Source organism: Fragaria vesca, linkage group LG2 (genome assembly GCF_000184155.1).
Source record: "Fragaria vesca subsp. vesca linkage group LG2, FraVesHawaii_1.0, whole genome shotgun sequence".
Classification (NCBI taxonomy): Eukaryota; Viridiplantae; Streptophyta; class Magnoliopsida; order Rosales; family Rosaceae; genus Fragaria; species Fragaria vesca.
In genome coordinates this window covers 22,139,944-22,154,756 of record NC_020492.1, presented here as the reverse complement: position 1 = coordinate 22,154,756, position 14,813 = coordinate 22,139,944, and the positions used below count along the sequence as shown (strand labels likewise).

At 38.8% G+C, this 14,813-nt stretch overlaps 4 protein-coding genes across 4 annotated transcripts in view; 1 reads left to right on the top strand and 3 right to left on the bottom strand.

Moving 5' to 3' along the window:
* LOC101312889 (group 2 truncated hemoglobin YjbI-like) overlaps positions 1 to 14,813 on the top strand; it is a 771,661-nt gene that overhangs the window by 730,397 nt on the left and 26,451 nt on the right. The gene's annotated exons all lie outside the window — the stretch shown is intronic.
* On the bottom strand, positions 619 to 2,416 carry LOC101309327 (beta-lactamase domain-containing protein 2-like). The gene is made up of 6 exons (XM_004292820.1): positions 2,306 to 2,416; positions 2,067 to 2,224; positions 1,901 to 1,973; positions 1,620 to 1,814; positions 1,439 to 1,532; positions 619 to 1,307 (listed from the first exon to the last, which is right to left on the bottom strand). The coding sequence occupies exons 1-6, from the start codon at positions 2,414 to 2,416 to the stop codon at positions 619 to 621; spliced, it is 1,320 nt and encodes a 439-aa protein (XP_004292868.1).
* LOC101314049 (probable calcium-binding protein CML28-like) lies at positions 5,415 to 6,078 on the bottom strand. The gene has a single exon (XM_004291255.1). The coding sequence runs from the start codon at positions 6,055 to 6,057 to the stop codon at positions 5,536 to 5,538; it is 522 nt and encodes a 173-aa protein (XP_004291303.1). The 5' UTR covers positions 6,058 to 6,078; the 3' UTR covers positions 5,415 to 5,535.
* LOC101315016 lies at positions 7,229 to 14,572 on the bottom strand. Its single transcript, XM_004291173.1, has 19 exons — positions 14,528 to 14,572; positions 13,809 to 13,931; positions 13,498 to 13,725; positions 13,054 to 13,140; positions 12,847 to 12,936; positions 12,631 to 12,757; positions 12,242 to 12,342; positions 11,620 to 11,788; positions 11,361 to 11,482; positions 11,061 to 11,189; positions 10,847 to 10,945; positions 10,706 to 10,763; positions 10,547 to 10,622; positions 10,333 to 10,462; positions 9,687 to 9,844; positions 8,895 to 8,967; positions 8,619 to 8,813; positions 8,389 to 8,482; positions 7,229 to 8,208 (listed from the first exon to the last, which is right to left on the bottom strand). Exons 2-19 carry the CDS (start codon positions 13,881 to 13,883, stop codon positions 7,349 to 7,351), a joined length of 2,871 nt encoding a protein of 956 aa, XP_004291221.1. The 5' UTR covers positions 13,884 to 13,931; positions 14,528 to 14,572; the 3' UTR covers positions 7,229 to 7,348.

The window sequence follows — 14,813 nt, the reverse complement described above, 5'->3', positions numbered from 1 at the left end:
TTTTTTTTTTTTTTTTCTATATCATCATCACTTCTGTGATGACTCATACTGATCATATGGTATCAGAGTCTCCGCTAAGTTTTAGCATTTTAGATAAGAAGAGGCTGTTACTTCTAATATGTTCCCACTGATTACTGATACACTCCATTTAAGTCAACTGGCTTCCTGTAATCATGTTCTCTGATATTGCCTTCCTTTTTGTTTCTGAATAATAATTGAGCACTCAAATAGCAAGATCATGCCGTGCCAACTGTTCTGTTCAACAAGGATATGGTTTTCTTTCTTCTTTTCTTTTTTTTTTTTGTAGTAGATGGATTTTCTTTCTTTATTATATGAAGGATGAGAGATCACATAGAGAAACCGGGTTTCATAGTTGAAAATTTCAGATTGATCCATCACATCTTAAATCAATGGTTGTCACCACCATTGTTAGCAAAGCATAGACATTTCCAGGGTTGCACGGGCACCCAACTTAATGTCAAAGCTTTTATATTCATGCATCTCTAATCCAAACTATGATTTTATATATATAGTAAATTCACTAACACTATGAATTCATCTGGTGTAAAACAAAACCCTCAGTACATATATTTGGAATCAGGAGGTTTTTTACACCCTTCAATTAACCAAAACTTTTGCATCACTGTCTTCAAAACCTGAGTACTCCTCTGGCACTGGGATATTCAGCTCTGAACAAACCAACTGTATTATTCTTGCTGTCTCAGCACCATATGACATCTTATTCAAAGTTACAGCAATAGCAAACTTGTTTTGTATGTCACAAAAGCCAGTAGATCCACCCATTCCTGAGTGCCCAAAGCCGATAAGTGAATTGTCCTTCGAGTGGTGGCACCTCTTGAACCCGAGTCCAAATATCCCATCCTGCATAACCAAACTTGCATACTCCCCCACCCCCAAAAAAGCATCATGAATTTTGGGGTTGCTGAACAGCTTATCTTTCTTAGGACTGGATGGTGAGTTTTCAACAGCAGGAGAGTGGGGATTGTGAGGATGGCTACCGAGAGGTGGTGTCGAGGAGGAAGTGGGATGTGGTGGTGGAATAGCACCACCATCAACTAGGGATGCATAGTAACGTGCTAGCGCGCGTGCTGAACAATGTGCGTTGGCTGCTGGGATGATGGCGCGGCGGATGTTGAGCATGTTGAATAGAGCAGGCACCATGGTAGCAGCTTGTTGAATGTTGTCTGGCTTGAGGCTGGAGGGCAAGTCCAAACGGCTGCCAATCTCTGAAAGCTTCTTCGGATCATCTCCATAGGGTGCAAGGCTTGCAAGCCGAGCTTCCACTCCTAAGATAAGAGAATAAACCATTTGAAAGCTACTAGTAAATATCATTATGTGTAACAGCAGTCATGCATACATGTTCCTTGCATTGTAACTTAAAGAAGCACTTGAAAATATAGTAAACTTGTTGACTTACCTGCAGGGATTCCAACATACAACTCTCCTTCGAGTTTTAGGGGGCGAATGAATGCTTCTTCAAGAATCTCCTGATATTTCTTCCCTGATGCATGCTGTTCCATCCGAAAATACAAGAAAATGAACATTCACAATGACACATGCAAATAGATGATTCAGACACCATAATGGTTAGGCATTACCTCAATGATTCCGCCGCAGATATAACCATAGGATATGTAGTGGTATGTCTGCTCCTTTCCAGGCTCGGTCTCAGGTTCTGACATGGCAGTGCTTTTTAAACACTCTTCCCAGTTAGACATGAGAAAAGGGTTCCCTAACACTACGTCTGCCAAGGCATTGTGCAGTCCAGATGTATGGTTAAGCGCATGATGGACCTAACAAAGAGAAAACAACATGTAATCACAGAAGAGAAATACAATGTATACAGAATTCTCTGCTTACATTTCTGGAATATGTTAACCTTTATGTGATCTTTTCCATTTGATCCAAATTCTGGCCATATGTTTGCAACACAATCCTCAAGCTTCAATTTCCTGAAAAATAGAACTATGTATTAGACCATTACCTTGTTCATCAAAACTATCTAATCCTGACTTAAGAATGCAGAAAGATACTGATATACACACCCGGCGTCGATCAACCAATGTAACATTCCAGCTGTTATTCCCTTTGTTACAGAAAAAACTGGAAAAAGGCTATCCGGCTGTACCCGCCGGTCACTATCTTTTTCGAGCAATCCACCAGCAGTGTCAACAATAACCTTTCCATCTTTGTAAGCGCAAACCTGCATAGAAGATCATGATCACCTGATCAAGATTATAATCTCAATTTTCAAACTATCAAACCTATCAATCAATGCAATTACCTGAACTCCTAATAGTTTGTTGTCTTTTCCAAGCTGAACTAGGAGTGGCCTGAGCTTGGCCTCTACATCAGAGAGGGGAGGTGTGTCATAGATCCACTGATCGTTAGCCATCGGTCTCCTGTCCTATTAGGTTTTTCTGCAAAACTCACTTTCATTGTGGAAGGAGTCACTTATAGGGCTTCTTTCTAAATTAAGCATCAACGTTCCTGTGGACAAGGACTGATCAAAATTGAATCAGCCAAACCTAGAATGAGTCACATCATAAGAATCCACATAATTCGCACTGTTTTATGCCAGTGGCAATTCTAGATCTTTTTTTTGACGTCATAAATGCACATCTCATACCAGGGTAAAAATGTCACATCCCGACCCTTATATTTTTACCTTATTTACTAGCGTGATTGTAATAAGAATTTTACCGTCTCGATCATTGTGTAAATGGTTTAATTGGTCCCTAGAGGGGTTTCGGGGACGATTATGTGCGGAGGATTATTCGTATGAGGAAAATACGACGACGGTAAAAATGGTAAATTTTAGCTAGTAAAAGGTAATTTTTATTCGGGTTTTATTTTTCGGGGTGTTGAATTTTGAAATTATGGGTTAAAAGGGGTGTTGGGTCGGCTGGGCCGAGCCCAACCCATTTCTTCTTCTTTCTCTTCTCCCTCCCTCCCGATTTTTCTTCTCTTCTCACCCGGTTTTCCCCTCTCTACACCCAGCAGAATTCCGGCCGTCCTCCCGCCGCCGTCCGGCCGCCCCAGACCGCCACACCGGTCCCAATCGATCGGTCTCCCTCCCAGCTTCCATTCTAGGCCGGTAGCAGCCCCCCTAGCGCCGCCGTGAGTGAGCGGTGCCGCCCGTAAGGTCCGACTGTCCAAACCTTCCCTTCGCCGGAACTTCCTCCTCCGGCCACCAATCCGGGCAAGCTTGGTATGGTTTTGTAGCCCTCCAACCCAGAAACCTTGCCCTAAAAGGACTCACTCCCTCTTGAGCTAGGTAAGGAGAAATTTGAGGTGGAAGTTTTATGGTGTTTTTGATGTTTTTAGTCGATTGCCCTAGTTAGGCTTGGAATTGGTGTTTGTGCTAGTTATGAAAGTTGTAGAGCTTGATGAGAGGAAGATGCTGTTAAAATTTCATAGGTTTTGGAGGTCACCGGAATTGACCTCCGGCCGCCGCTGCCGGCGGAGCCGCCGGCGGCGGCGCCGCCGGCTGGGAGATTTTAATGTTGTTAAATTTGGAATATTGAGAGGAGTTTATTGGTGTGATTTATGGAATTTTTGGATGAGTTTTGGATAGGTTTATGAATTTCCGAAGTGTGGTATTTTTGGCGGGTAATTAATGTAGAATCCGGCCGTTGGATTTAAGTCGTATTTTGGAGAGGTTGTATTTACGACTGTTGAGTATGATATTTAAGTTCGGATTGTTCCGATGTAAGAATATCGAAGTTAGGCAATGATGAGCGTAATAATGGCTCTCGGGTAATTTTGCCTATTTTGATTAAATATTGGATATTGGTTGGGAAATTAATATTATATTTGGAACAGGACGTGAAGAGGCTCGAGCAGACGAGACCCCAGATTGACATCAGGCTTAGGCCTAATTCGTGAGTGGACTTTTAATTTGAAATAATATGCATGCTATGGTTCATGATTGAACATTTCCTTTTGTTGGAGTTTTACCGTCAATTAATTTTGACGCTTTTATTTCTCTGAGAGAGAGTTACCGAAAATGGGATTTCGGTGAATATAAATATAGTATATATGAGAGAGTATGTATATAAATGCTAGCTAGCCATATGTGTCTGTCCACCTTAATGGCGTAGCATATAGCCGCATTATGGTGTGACGTGAGCGTTGGACGTAAGCGTAGTAGCCTTATATGAGTGTTTAATTCATATAAGGGGTATGGGCACATATTTATACACTCGTCTGTCCACCTTGATGGCGTAGTGTAGCACCGCATTAAGGCGTGACGTGAGCGTTGGACGCGAGCGTTGGACGCGAGCGTAGTAGCCCTATATAGACCCATGAATTTATATAGGGAGTATGGACGAGTGTAAATACATACATATATTATAGAGTCTGAGAGGCTCGATATTTTATGGGATAAAGGTTTTATCGCTTGCGGCATGCATTCGATTTTTCCTTAGAAATTAATTTGGGGAAACATAAATATTTTATTTATTATTTTATTTTTGTCCACTCACTCTGACGTTATTAAATGTTTTCCCCTGGACCCTTCGTTTTAAATTGCCCAGTCTGCAGAGTTCGGGTTGGATCTAGTAGGAGACGAGGCATAGTCACCCGCATTTCTGCCAGTTTCATCAGTAGGTTACCTGTTCAACCTACTCGTGTTTTCTTGCTTCCGCTTGTGTTTAGTAGCTCTGAATACTTTAGAATTTTTGTATATTATGTGATGTTCAGAAGTGTTAAATTAAGAGTGTATTATGAAATTTTCGAGTTAGGGTTGTCCATCTGCAAGGGAGATTTGCTTAATCTTTTCAGTAAATTTTCCTTGGAGGTGGTCCCCGCACGACTTACCCTGGGTTTCAGGGTGAAATTCGGGGTGGGTCGTGTCAAAAAAAGTTATAAGATCATGATCATCATTGACCTCCCAGATAATCATATAAAGCTTTACAAGGGAATCATGACCAAATTATGAAATAAAAATCTTAATTTCATATTTCCTATTGCAAATGGGATTCATAGCCTACCAAGCAATGTGATTATTGGTGATATTTTATTCAAATATTATTTTCACACTCTACAAGTCAACAGAGTTCCCAGCTAAGCCATGGATGATAGTATATAGTTTCTGCATAATAATTGAGCAAGATCATGCTCCACTGTACGTGCCACACTAAGTAACTGGGTTTGATTTCTTTAATATTTGAAGAAGAAAGAAACCACGTCTATTTTGTTGTCAAAACTTGAGAACCAATACAGATCCAGGCTTAGCTTGTGCAGGAATTAAGCTGAATATCATATATCTTTATTTGCCTAATTAACAAAAGCATTATGTTTAAGCTCTAAGTTCCGAGCTTCTGTACATGTTTAAGCTATTATATGATTAATTTTGAAGAGCAAGCTAGAGAACAGATCGAAAATAAAGGAGTTGGAGACTTGGAGTACAATATATTATGAATCCATGGAATTTACATTTAGCACAACATATTGTTGATAAAAAGAATAAACATTTTCAGTGAAAAAATTAATCCAATGACTGCAGTTCTTTTATCCCATCATTAACTCAAACTCACTAAAATCAACCTTGCCGTCCAAATTCAAATCCACAACCTTCACCATCTTCTCAATCTGAGCCATATCCCACCCATTATCCAACCCTAAACATTCCAACACCCTCTTCAACTCCACAGCCTCTATAAATCCATCTCCATCCACATCGAAAATCTTGAACGCTTCAAGCAGCATTTCATTTCTCTTATCACTCTCCAACTCCCCAAGAACCTCTTCCACTGGCACTTCATCAAGATCTTCATCTTCCTCATCGTAACATATCAAGCCAAGGTTCTTCACCACTCTCTTTGCCTTCTCCTTCTTTATTCTTCCATTGGTTTCCATCCCAAACACAGTGATGAGTGCCCTTGCCATAGACTCGTCAACTTTGATTGCATTTTGTGGCTGCTTGCAATCTTCATCAATGTGCACTTCTGTGCTTGAGCACCTTGATACTCCATGGAAGGCATGAACCAAGTCACCAATCAGCCTAGAACACACTCCAGTGATCCCCATCATTTTCAAATGTTGCAATATGGAGAGAAGAAAAAATATATTTACTATATGAAAATACAAATCGATTTCCTGGAGAGCCAGCTACACTCTGGTCACTCTTTTATAGTGGTAACCATTAGGAAACGCCCTTGAAATTTATGGAATACTACTTGAATGCCATTGCAACAATAATATATGGTAATAATTGGTTGAATAATATTTATGATTCTTAGGAAGCTGGCAATTGCTATTGAATGTGACACTGATGCAATGCACAAACAATGCTCATCTTATTTTTATAATGTTGGTCGGTTGTATCCCCAGCACTGGAAATCAAAAATTAAATACTGGTCATAAGGATCAAGCGCGCATTAAAATTTTGTATTTCAGATTTGGAAATAGCAGAGGAACTTCTCCTCTCACAGACATTAATTGGAGATTTGATTTAAGATCTTGATGAAAATTTCAGGCATCTCTTGCTAGCTTCACAGCTATCCTGAAAGAAACTTTTCAGCTGATAAGACATTCCAGCCCTGTATAGTGTTTACTGTTCAATAAATTTTCAAATAATAATATTGATTTACTATTTCTAAACTCCTAATACTTGATCTATAAAATCAAGCAAACTCTTGAAATAATGACTAAAATTTTGGTTTACTTATAGTGTATGCGGTAACTCTCATGATATTAGTTCGCTTTCCTTCACCAAACAAAAAATATATATATTTACTACAATAAGAAGCTGAAAAGCATGAAAGCTTGGTTTCTACCACGCTTCGCGCTTCTAAAGCGGAAGCGTGCTTCTAAAGCCGAAGTGTGCTTGAAGCGATCTGAATCGATTTGAAAGATTTTTTTTGTTTTGCATAAGAACAGCACCACCTTTGTTAATATTTCTTTTGGAAAATGCTCATTGTGAGTGGAGGATTATTGATATGTTAAAATTAAGCTCCTACAAATCAAATTTCCTCGCACTAATTATATTGGGCCAGATCCTCTAGTAGTTTTTTAAGTGCACATGAAAGTGCAGAAACCGCGTTTTCCAGATTATAGTCTAATTGGCAAAATCATATTAAACTAATAAGTGTTCCTTGTCTAATCCTCTGCGTGCACTACCCACCATCTCACGTGTGATCTACTCTACTAATCATGTTATTCATGTACTATTGTACTTCAATATTCACTATCAGGCTTTAGCATATTTAGCATATAGATGTATACTACCTTCATCTGTAAATTAGAATCACTATAAGTCGTATACATTCATTCATCTGTAGAAAGTAACATTGTAATGACAATGAAGTGAAATAATTCACTCTCAGTTTATCAAAGGTCTTACAGAATCCGACTGTCCCTCGAGTGCCGTCTCTGCAAGTCTCACATAATCCTGTGGCACCGGGATGTTTAACTCTGAACAAACAAGGTGGATGATTCTCCCAGTCTCGGCACCAAATGACAATTTATTCAAGGTTACAGAAATAGCAAACCTATTTTTGATGTCACAGAAACCGGTTGATCCACCCATGCCTGAGTGCCCAAAGCCAATGAGGCAACCCTCCTCTGAATGATATCTCTTGAACCCAAGTCCAAATCCACCATCTGGCTTGGCCAAATTTGCATATTCGCCAGCACCCAAGAAAGCATCATGGATTCTGGGGTTGCTGAAGATCTTACCGGCATTACCTTTTTGAGGAATGGAACCGGGATCAGTTACATTAGTAATGTTACTGCTCCTATTGGTACTACTGGGGATAACAATATCAGGATCACTAGTAGGGGCCTGCTCATATTTCTTGGTCCTCAACTTCAAAGCAGCAGCAAGCTTCTTGCTTCTGTTACCTTGCTTTTTAGATGATGATTCAGCAGGAAATTTGGGAATGTGAGGGTGGCTACCCAGAGCTGGTTTAGAGGGAGAAGAATGAGGCGGTGGAACAACACCACCATCAACTAAGGCTGCATAATATCGTGCAAGAGCACGGGCTGAGCAATGTCCATTAGCTGCAGGTATGATGCCGCGACGAATGTTCAGCATGTTAAATAAAGGAGGCACCATGCTCACAATTTGCACAAGGTTGTCCGCCTGGAAAGTGGAAGGTAGGTCTTTACGACCGCTCAGCCCTGCAACCTTCTTCAGATTGTCTGTATCAGTGGTTAGGGTTGCCAGTCGAGATTCCACACCTAGAAGGGAGCAAGGAAACATTGTGATGACAGAAACGGAAGCCCAGATTTATAACAAATAGCTGCTTTTGATAGATTACAAGAGAAAGTAAATTTGCAGATATCAAAAGAAAGAAGTGTGATCACAAATCATGCATACATATTAATCTCATTCAATGAAGCAAAACATAGTACACTTGCCTGGAGGGATTCCAATATATAACTCCCCTTCAATTTGTAAGGGGTGTATGAATGCTTCCTCCAGAATCTCCTTAAACTTTTTCCCAGATGCATGCTGTACCATTCAGATAAATAGTTAGATCAATGAAATTAACAAGCTTTCAAACATGGATTTCACTGTCATACATTCCACCACGAATAAGATTTTGAGTTGGAAAAAAAAAATCTGAAACATTAACAGGCTACTGTACCTCAATGATTCCACCACATATCCACCCAAAAGATAGATAGTGATACAACTGCTCCTGGCCAGGTTCAGTCTCAGGTACTGAAATGGCAATGCGATTCAAACACTCCTCCCAGTCAGCCATAAGTAAAGGGTTTTCTTTGCCAATATCTGCCAAGGCATTGTGCAATCCAGATGTATGGTTAAGCACATGATGAACCTAAAATGCAAAGAGCACATTAATCACAGCAATACAAAACAAATTATGTAGCTTTACCGGAGCTGAATTCAAATTATTAACCTTTATGAGATCCTTTCTATTTGATCCAAATTCTGGCCAAATACTTGCAACAGTTTCTTCAAGCTTTAATTTTCTGCAAGGCAGAATAACGAGAAACATATACCCTGTTTATCAGCATTAATCGACTACATGAATACTATCAAAGTGTGTAAGTTCAAATGACGACAACACTAACTATAACTTCCTGCGAAACAATATAGAACTCATTACATAAACGCAGAAATATTCCATCATCAGGCTTTAATAAAGCTCTTCAGTCATGATACTATATCATACGAATGAACTCAAAGACTACCATAACTATTTTACTTTAACTGCTTCCACCCACACACCCACCAGCTTCATTCTCTTAATGGATTACATCATTAGAGTTTCCACCACAATGGATTCCTCTGTGTATATTGAAGTGGCCAATTTAGACCACCTCAGATAATGAAAGCTCTAGAAATCATGCCAGACGATACTAAAATCAGAAACACGTGCACCATTGCTGTGTAGAAAGAACTGGCCAACTCAAAACACGATACTAATATAATTGAAAGATATTCTGAAACACATGTAACATTTCCCAGTGAATGGATGTGTAGAATGAAGTGGCCAATTTAGACCATCTCAGAAAATGAAATTTCTAGTAATCAGGCCAAACAATACTAATATAATTAAAAGATATTCTGAAACAAGTGCAACGTTTCCAAGTGACTAAGGGACTGATTTACCAAAAGAAAGTACCCCCTCTTTTGTGTGATAGCATATCAAAAGATTCAAAACAAATGGAAACACAATAATACTCACCCGTTGTCAACCAGCCAATGTAGCATTCCAGCTGTTATACCCTTTGTCACAGAAAAAACTGGAAAAAGGCTGTCAGGCTGAACTGGACGAGGATCATATCTACCTAGCACTCCAGCTGCAGTGTCAATAATAACCTCTCCATCTTTGTAGGCGCATACCTTTAATACAAAATTATGAAAATTTGGGAAAAAATAATATCATTTTAAAGAAGAGAGTAAAAAAGAACAAGTTACCTTAACTAAAAGATATGCGACAACATTCATTTCAGAAAATTCGTATGCATTAACAGTTCATAATTCTCTAACATATTGTAAACTATACTTTATATATCAAGAACATTACACGGCCAAAACTCCTAGAAGATTAACTTCATCTTGTGTTAGTTATACCACCCCATTAAAATCTGTCATATTACAGCTCTTGTTTCAAAATTCATTATAAGTAATTCCATTATATAATTACACTAGCTTCTATTGTACCAGATAGGGAAACACCATTATAGTGAAACTGAGAGTTGGAATGCCATAATATAAGATAACAAAATAAGATAAGTCCGATATCAAGTTGCATTATAAAAAAAATACTACAGATTTCCGCGGTGTCATATCAAGTTATCACTGGATAAAGTCCGAGAAACTGTACACACCTGAACTCCAAGAATTTTATTATCATTCCCCATCTCAAGTAAGAGTCGCCTCAGCTTCGCCTCCACATCAGAGAGGGCAGGTGTGTCATAGATCCACTGATCATTAACCATTGGTCCCCTATTAATGCTTCTGAAAATGTAAAATCGGATCCATTAGAATTGAAGAAGATATGACAACGTTAAACTAACATAAATCATTACAGAATAAACTCACCCCTGTAAAACGGATTCAGCAAATGGTCTCATAATATCTAGATATACAACGCGGACGTTCATTGTGGAAGAAAGCCCTAAATCCAAGTCAAATAAACAGTAAATTATATGTCACAATTATCTAACATACATGTCACCAGAGAACATATTGAAAACATACCTCTGAGAAGATTGAGGACTCGTGCAAAAATTACAATATCACCAGGAAATGCATCAACCTATAGAAGTGGATTCTACTAGACTCAGCAAGGATTCAAGCGATATATAGCAGAGAAACACAATGTATAGGAGGAGAACTTACAGGATTAAAGCGTTTGACCTCTCTCCGGCTAAGTTGCATCTTGTCCTGTATGACCTTCATGTTTTTTTCTCTTTGATCCACCAACTCTTTCATCGTTTCCTTATAAAAATCGTAAGTAAATAATTAAAACTGAATGGAACAGGAGTTACAAAGTTAGAGAAATGGAAGTAATGAAACAAGTAGTAGTTGCGATCACAAGTAATTGCATACTTACAGAAGACTCGCTTGGTGGCGTAGTACTACGGAAGAATACAGTCGTTATCTCCATTGCCTGCTCTGGTATATCAAGGCGCAACTTAAGTCCCATTTCTGCAAAAGCCGACAACAGAGCAACATGGTCCCCCTGTTACAAAGAAACATTGCAAATTATCTTATTAAAGGAATTATTTTTAATCATACATGAAAGTAAAGGAAATGCCTAGGTTAATACTTTTCAGTCATGGATCTATCCAAAAGAAAATATTAGAATTAAATCAACAAGTATCGTGATAAAAAACTACTCTTTTGCACAAACCTCAGCAGATGCCAAGAACATCTTTGCTAATGCTTGTTTCAGAGAGCTTGATAATTTCTTAGTAAGTCCAAAGTCAAGCAAAATAGGACGATGAGGAGGTTCCTTGCTCACAAGAAAATTTCCTGCGAATGGGATTATAGAAACTCATAGGACAGTGCACCAAGCAGAGAATAATATTGAACTTCTCCACTAATGATCGACTTGTTCCATTCAAAATACCAAGATAAAAAGTAACACATGGAGGGGAGAAGAGGGATACCAGGATGAGGGTCACCATTGAAAAATCCATCAACGTATATTTGGTGGGCATACGCACGTGTGATTTCTTCAACAACCTTTTGTTTGTTGACACCAAATGCTTCAAATGATTCTATGTCGTTTAAACGAATGCCATCCATGAACTCCGAAATGAGGACTTTTTCTGTTGACTGCCAATAAATGAAGCAGGATGCAAGAAAAGGAAAACATATTTTTCAATTTCAAAATGAATCAGATAAACAACCAGTTAAAATTAAGCAAAGTAATAAAGGCTACACTCCTCTAGATCTCATTCTTCCGTTTTTAGTTGGAAAGCTCTCTGTTTAACTATACATTGTCTCAGATTTTTCAGCTTCACCTATACGTATTTTTATTTTTTAAGAAACAAACTTTTATCGAAATAGAGGACGAGAAACAAGGAGCAAAAGCCTTATTTCCTTGAAAACAGTTGACAGAAACAAGGGGAAAAAAACTACAGAGAAGGACTAGCCTAGAAAAGTAAGACACTAATACATGTCATGAGCAAACATAAACAATCTCTAATTCCTTTGTCCTATAATTGCTGACACTTTTCTAAGTATAATGCATCCCTGTAATAATAAGAGAACGGATCAAAATAGTACCTGAATAACTTCTGGTATCAAAACATCCACTTGATTGGCACTTGGGTTATCATCATGTTTGCTTCTGCAGCCAAGATTTTTAGAAACTGTTCGAGTATTCTCTACAGAAGCAAAGAAGACATAAATAATAATTAATCTTGAAGAACATATGCATAAACTAATGCCTACAGAATACATAAAAGACAAAGCCTAGAAGTATGGCAGGCAGGTAAGTTCATGACCAACAGTAAACTGGTCAGATTGAGAAAAAAAAGTGGAGCAGGTTTCTCATCTCTAATAAAAGTTATGTTTCTTATTAAAGAAAAAAGAAATGGTTGCATGCATGTCAAATGTCAAGCACAAGAAGCTACGAGTCTATGAATAATTAAAAAAAAAAAAATTGATCGCACCTGCTTCATGATTGAAGTCAAGTTCGTTTGGGCATTCTTTGCACCACTCATCTATCATAGGGTTGAAATTGTACTGAGGCTCTGCCCATGCTATCCAGTCAACAATTGACTTTGCATTCTTCAAGTCCTACAAGAAAAAAGTCAAGAATAGATTAATACAGTGAGCCCATCTTAATTTATGTTAACCTTAACTTTCAAATACCAAGTATGAGAAACCTCCAATATGATTGTCTTAATGCCCTCATGCTGAACTTTAACAACTACTTCCTGCCCATCAAGCAGGGTTGCGCGATGGACTTGTGCTATCTGCATATAGTGAGTGCAAAACCAATAAGATCTTTTCCAATATCATAAGAGTGTTTAAGAATGACCTAGAACTAAGTGCCAACAATCGTTCAGTCTACAAGAGTGAGAAAATCGTACTGATGCAGTTGCCAAAGGGACTTTGACAAAATCTAAGAACAACTCATCCATCGATTTCCCCAACTCTTCCTGTATAGTTCGAGAAACCTGTGCAAAAAAAAAAAATATCCAGTTTAGCCATGAACTACCAGATGGATAAACTCAAGAAAACTGAAAGGGAAGATGTCTGATGAGTGGTCAAACAGGAAAAACGCTTGCTAAGGAATGCAGATATTTCTGTACGTACAGGAGATGGAGATATTAGCATCACAAAAGTAAACTAAGACCTCTATAAATCCAATCATCAATAAGAAGCGGTGTAAATAGACAAAAACTGTTGCAACAGTAGAAAAGAATACAACACACTACATGAACACCAAGCAAGCAGATATATGATTTCTAGAGCATCCCAATCACTTTCCTACAGTTATTAATGTGATAAGTTTAAAAACCAAAAGAAATAACCTCTTCCAAAGGACGAGGGGGTAGAGAGTCCTGTAATTGCTTGAGAAGAGATATATATGCTTCAGGAAGAACATCTGCCCTTGTAGACAGATACTGCCCAAGTTTCACCCACAAACCTTCCAACTGTACTATCAACCTGAGAACTCGTTTAGCATTCCTCTGATGAGCATTTTCCCATAAAGCAGCACTTTTAGATTTGCTAATCCATTTGTCTCTTTGCTGCAAAGCCTTCAGTCATGGGGAAACAACAAGGTAAGACGGCCTTCTACATATAACTTGCCGATAAGTGAAGGGCAATAAATGAATTTTACCTTGTAATCAAGGTATATAAGCAAGGCCAATGTGCCAACTTTCATGCGCCTTTTGTAAATGCTTCCCCGTCCCATCGGAGGCTATGTGGAACTAGACCCAAGACCCAATTCACAACCCTTTTCCTGGAAAGATGAACAAGTGAATCAAATAAATATATCAATAAACCCTTTGCCCTCAGCCCCTCACAAAGCTGGCAATGTAGCATTATCCGTCAAATAATTAGCGGGTTATTTTCGTGTTAACCTAATGCTTAGACCTTCTCCATATGTGAAACTCATACTCCCACCAAACTACAAGAATTGAAGGTTGTCTTTTGCACAACCTTTTCAACACCAGTATGATGCATCTAGGCCAATTAAAGCAATATTTACTCACTACATCTCAACCCTCATCATGTTCAGCCAGCTCACTCTCTTTTCGGATCATCATGATCAGAGTACAATTCAAGTTCAATAATAGAAACCAGCACACCCCAGTAGCCACACTAGTAGTCACTACTCAATTCCCTCTTGAAATTCACCTTCTACAGTTCTACTCCCTCTCCTACCTACCCAAATCAGGACCACAACAACTCAACAATCATTACATGTTGCATTTCTCTGTAAAATTCATCTCCAAATTCACATAAAATTCATCGTTATATACATGCATATATATTACGAGTAAATTCAATCGCACAAAACGGAAATGAGAATTTTACCGAGACGAAATTCGATACCTGAAGAGCTGGGAAATGAGCTGTAATGATCAGCGAGGCAGAAACGAAGCTCTGAGAGTTGTGAAGAAGAAGAAGAAGAAGATAGTGAGAGAAGCAAAGAATTAGAAACGATGCGATTCTGTTGTCGTTTTCTTTACGCGACTCACATCTTTCGGTTTTTCTGCATGTCGTTGGCCGTCCCCACCGGACCTGACGGTGAAATTGAGTCGTATTAGTAGTTGACGGAGTGACGGACGTAACATTACGTGTCGCGTTTTGGTTTGCTGCGTCCCTGCAATGGCGGGTG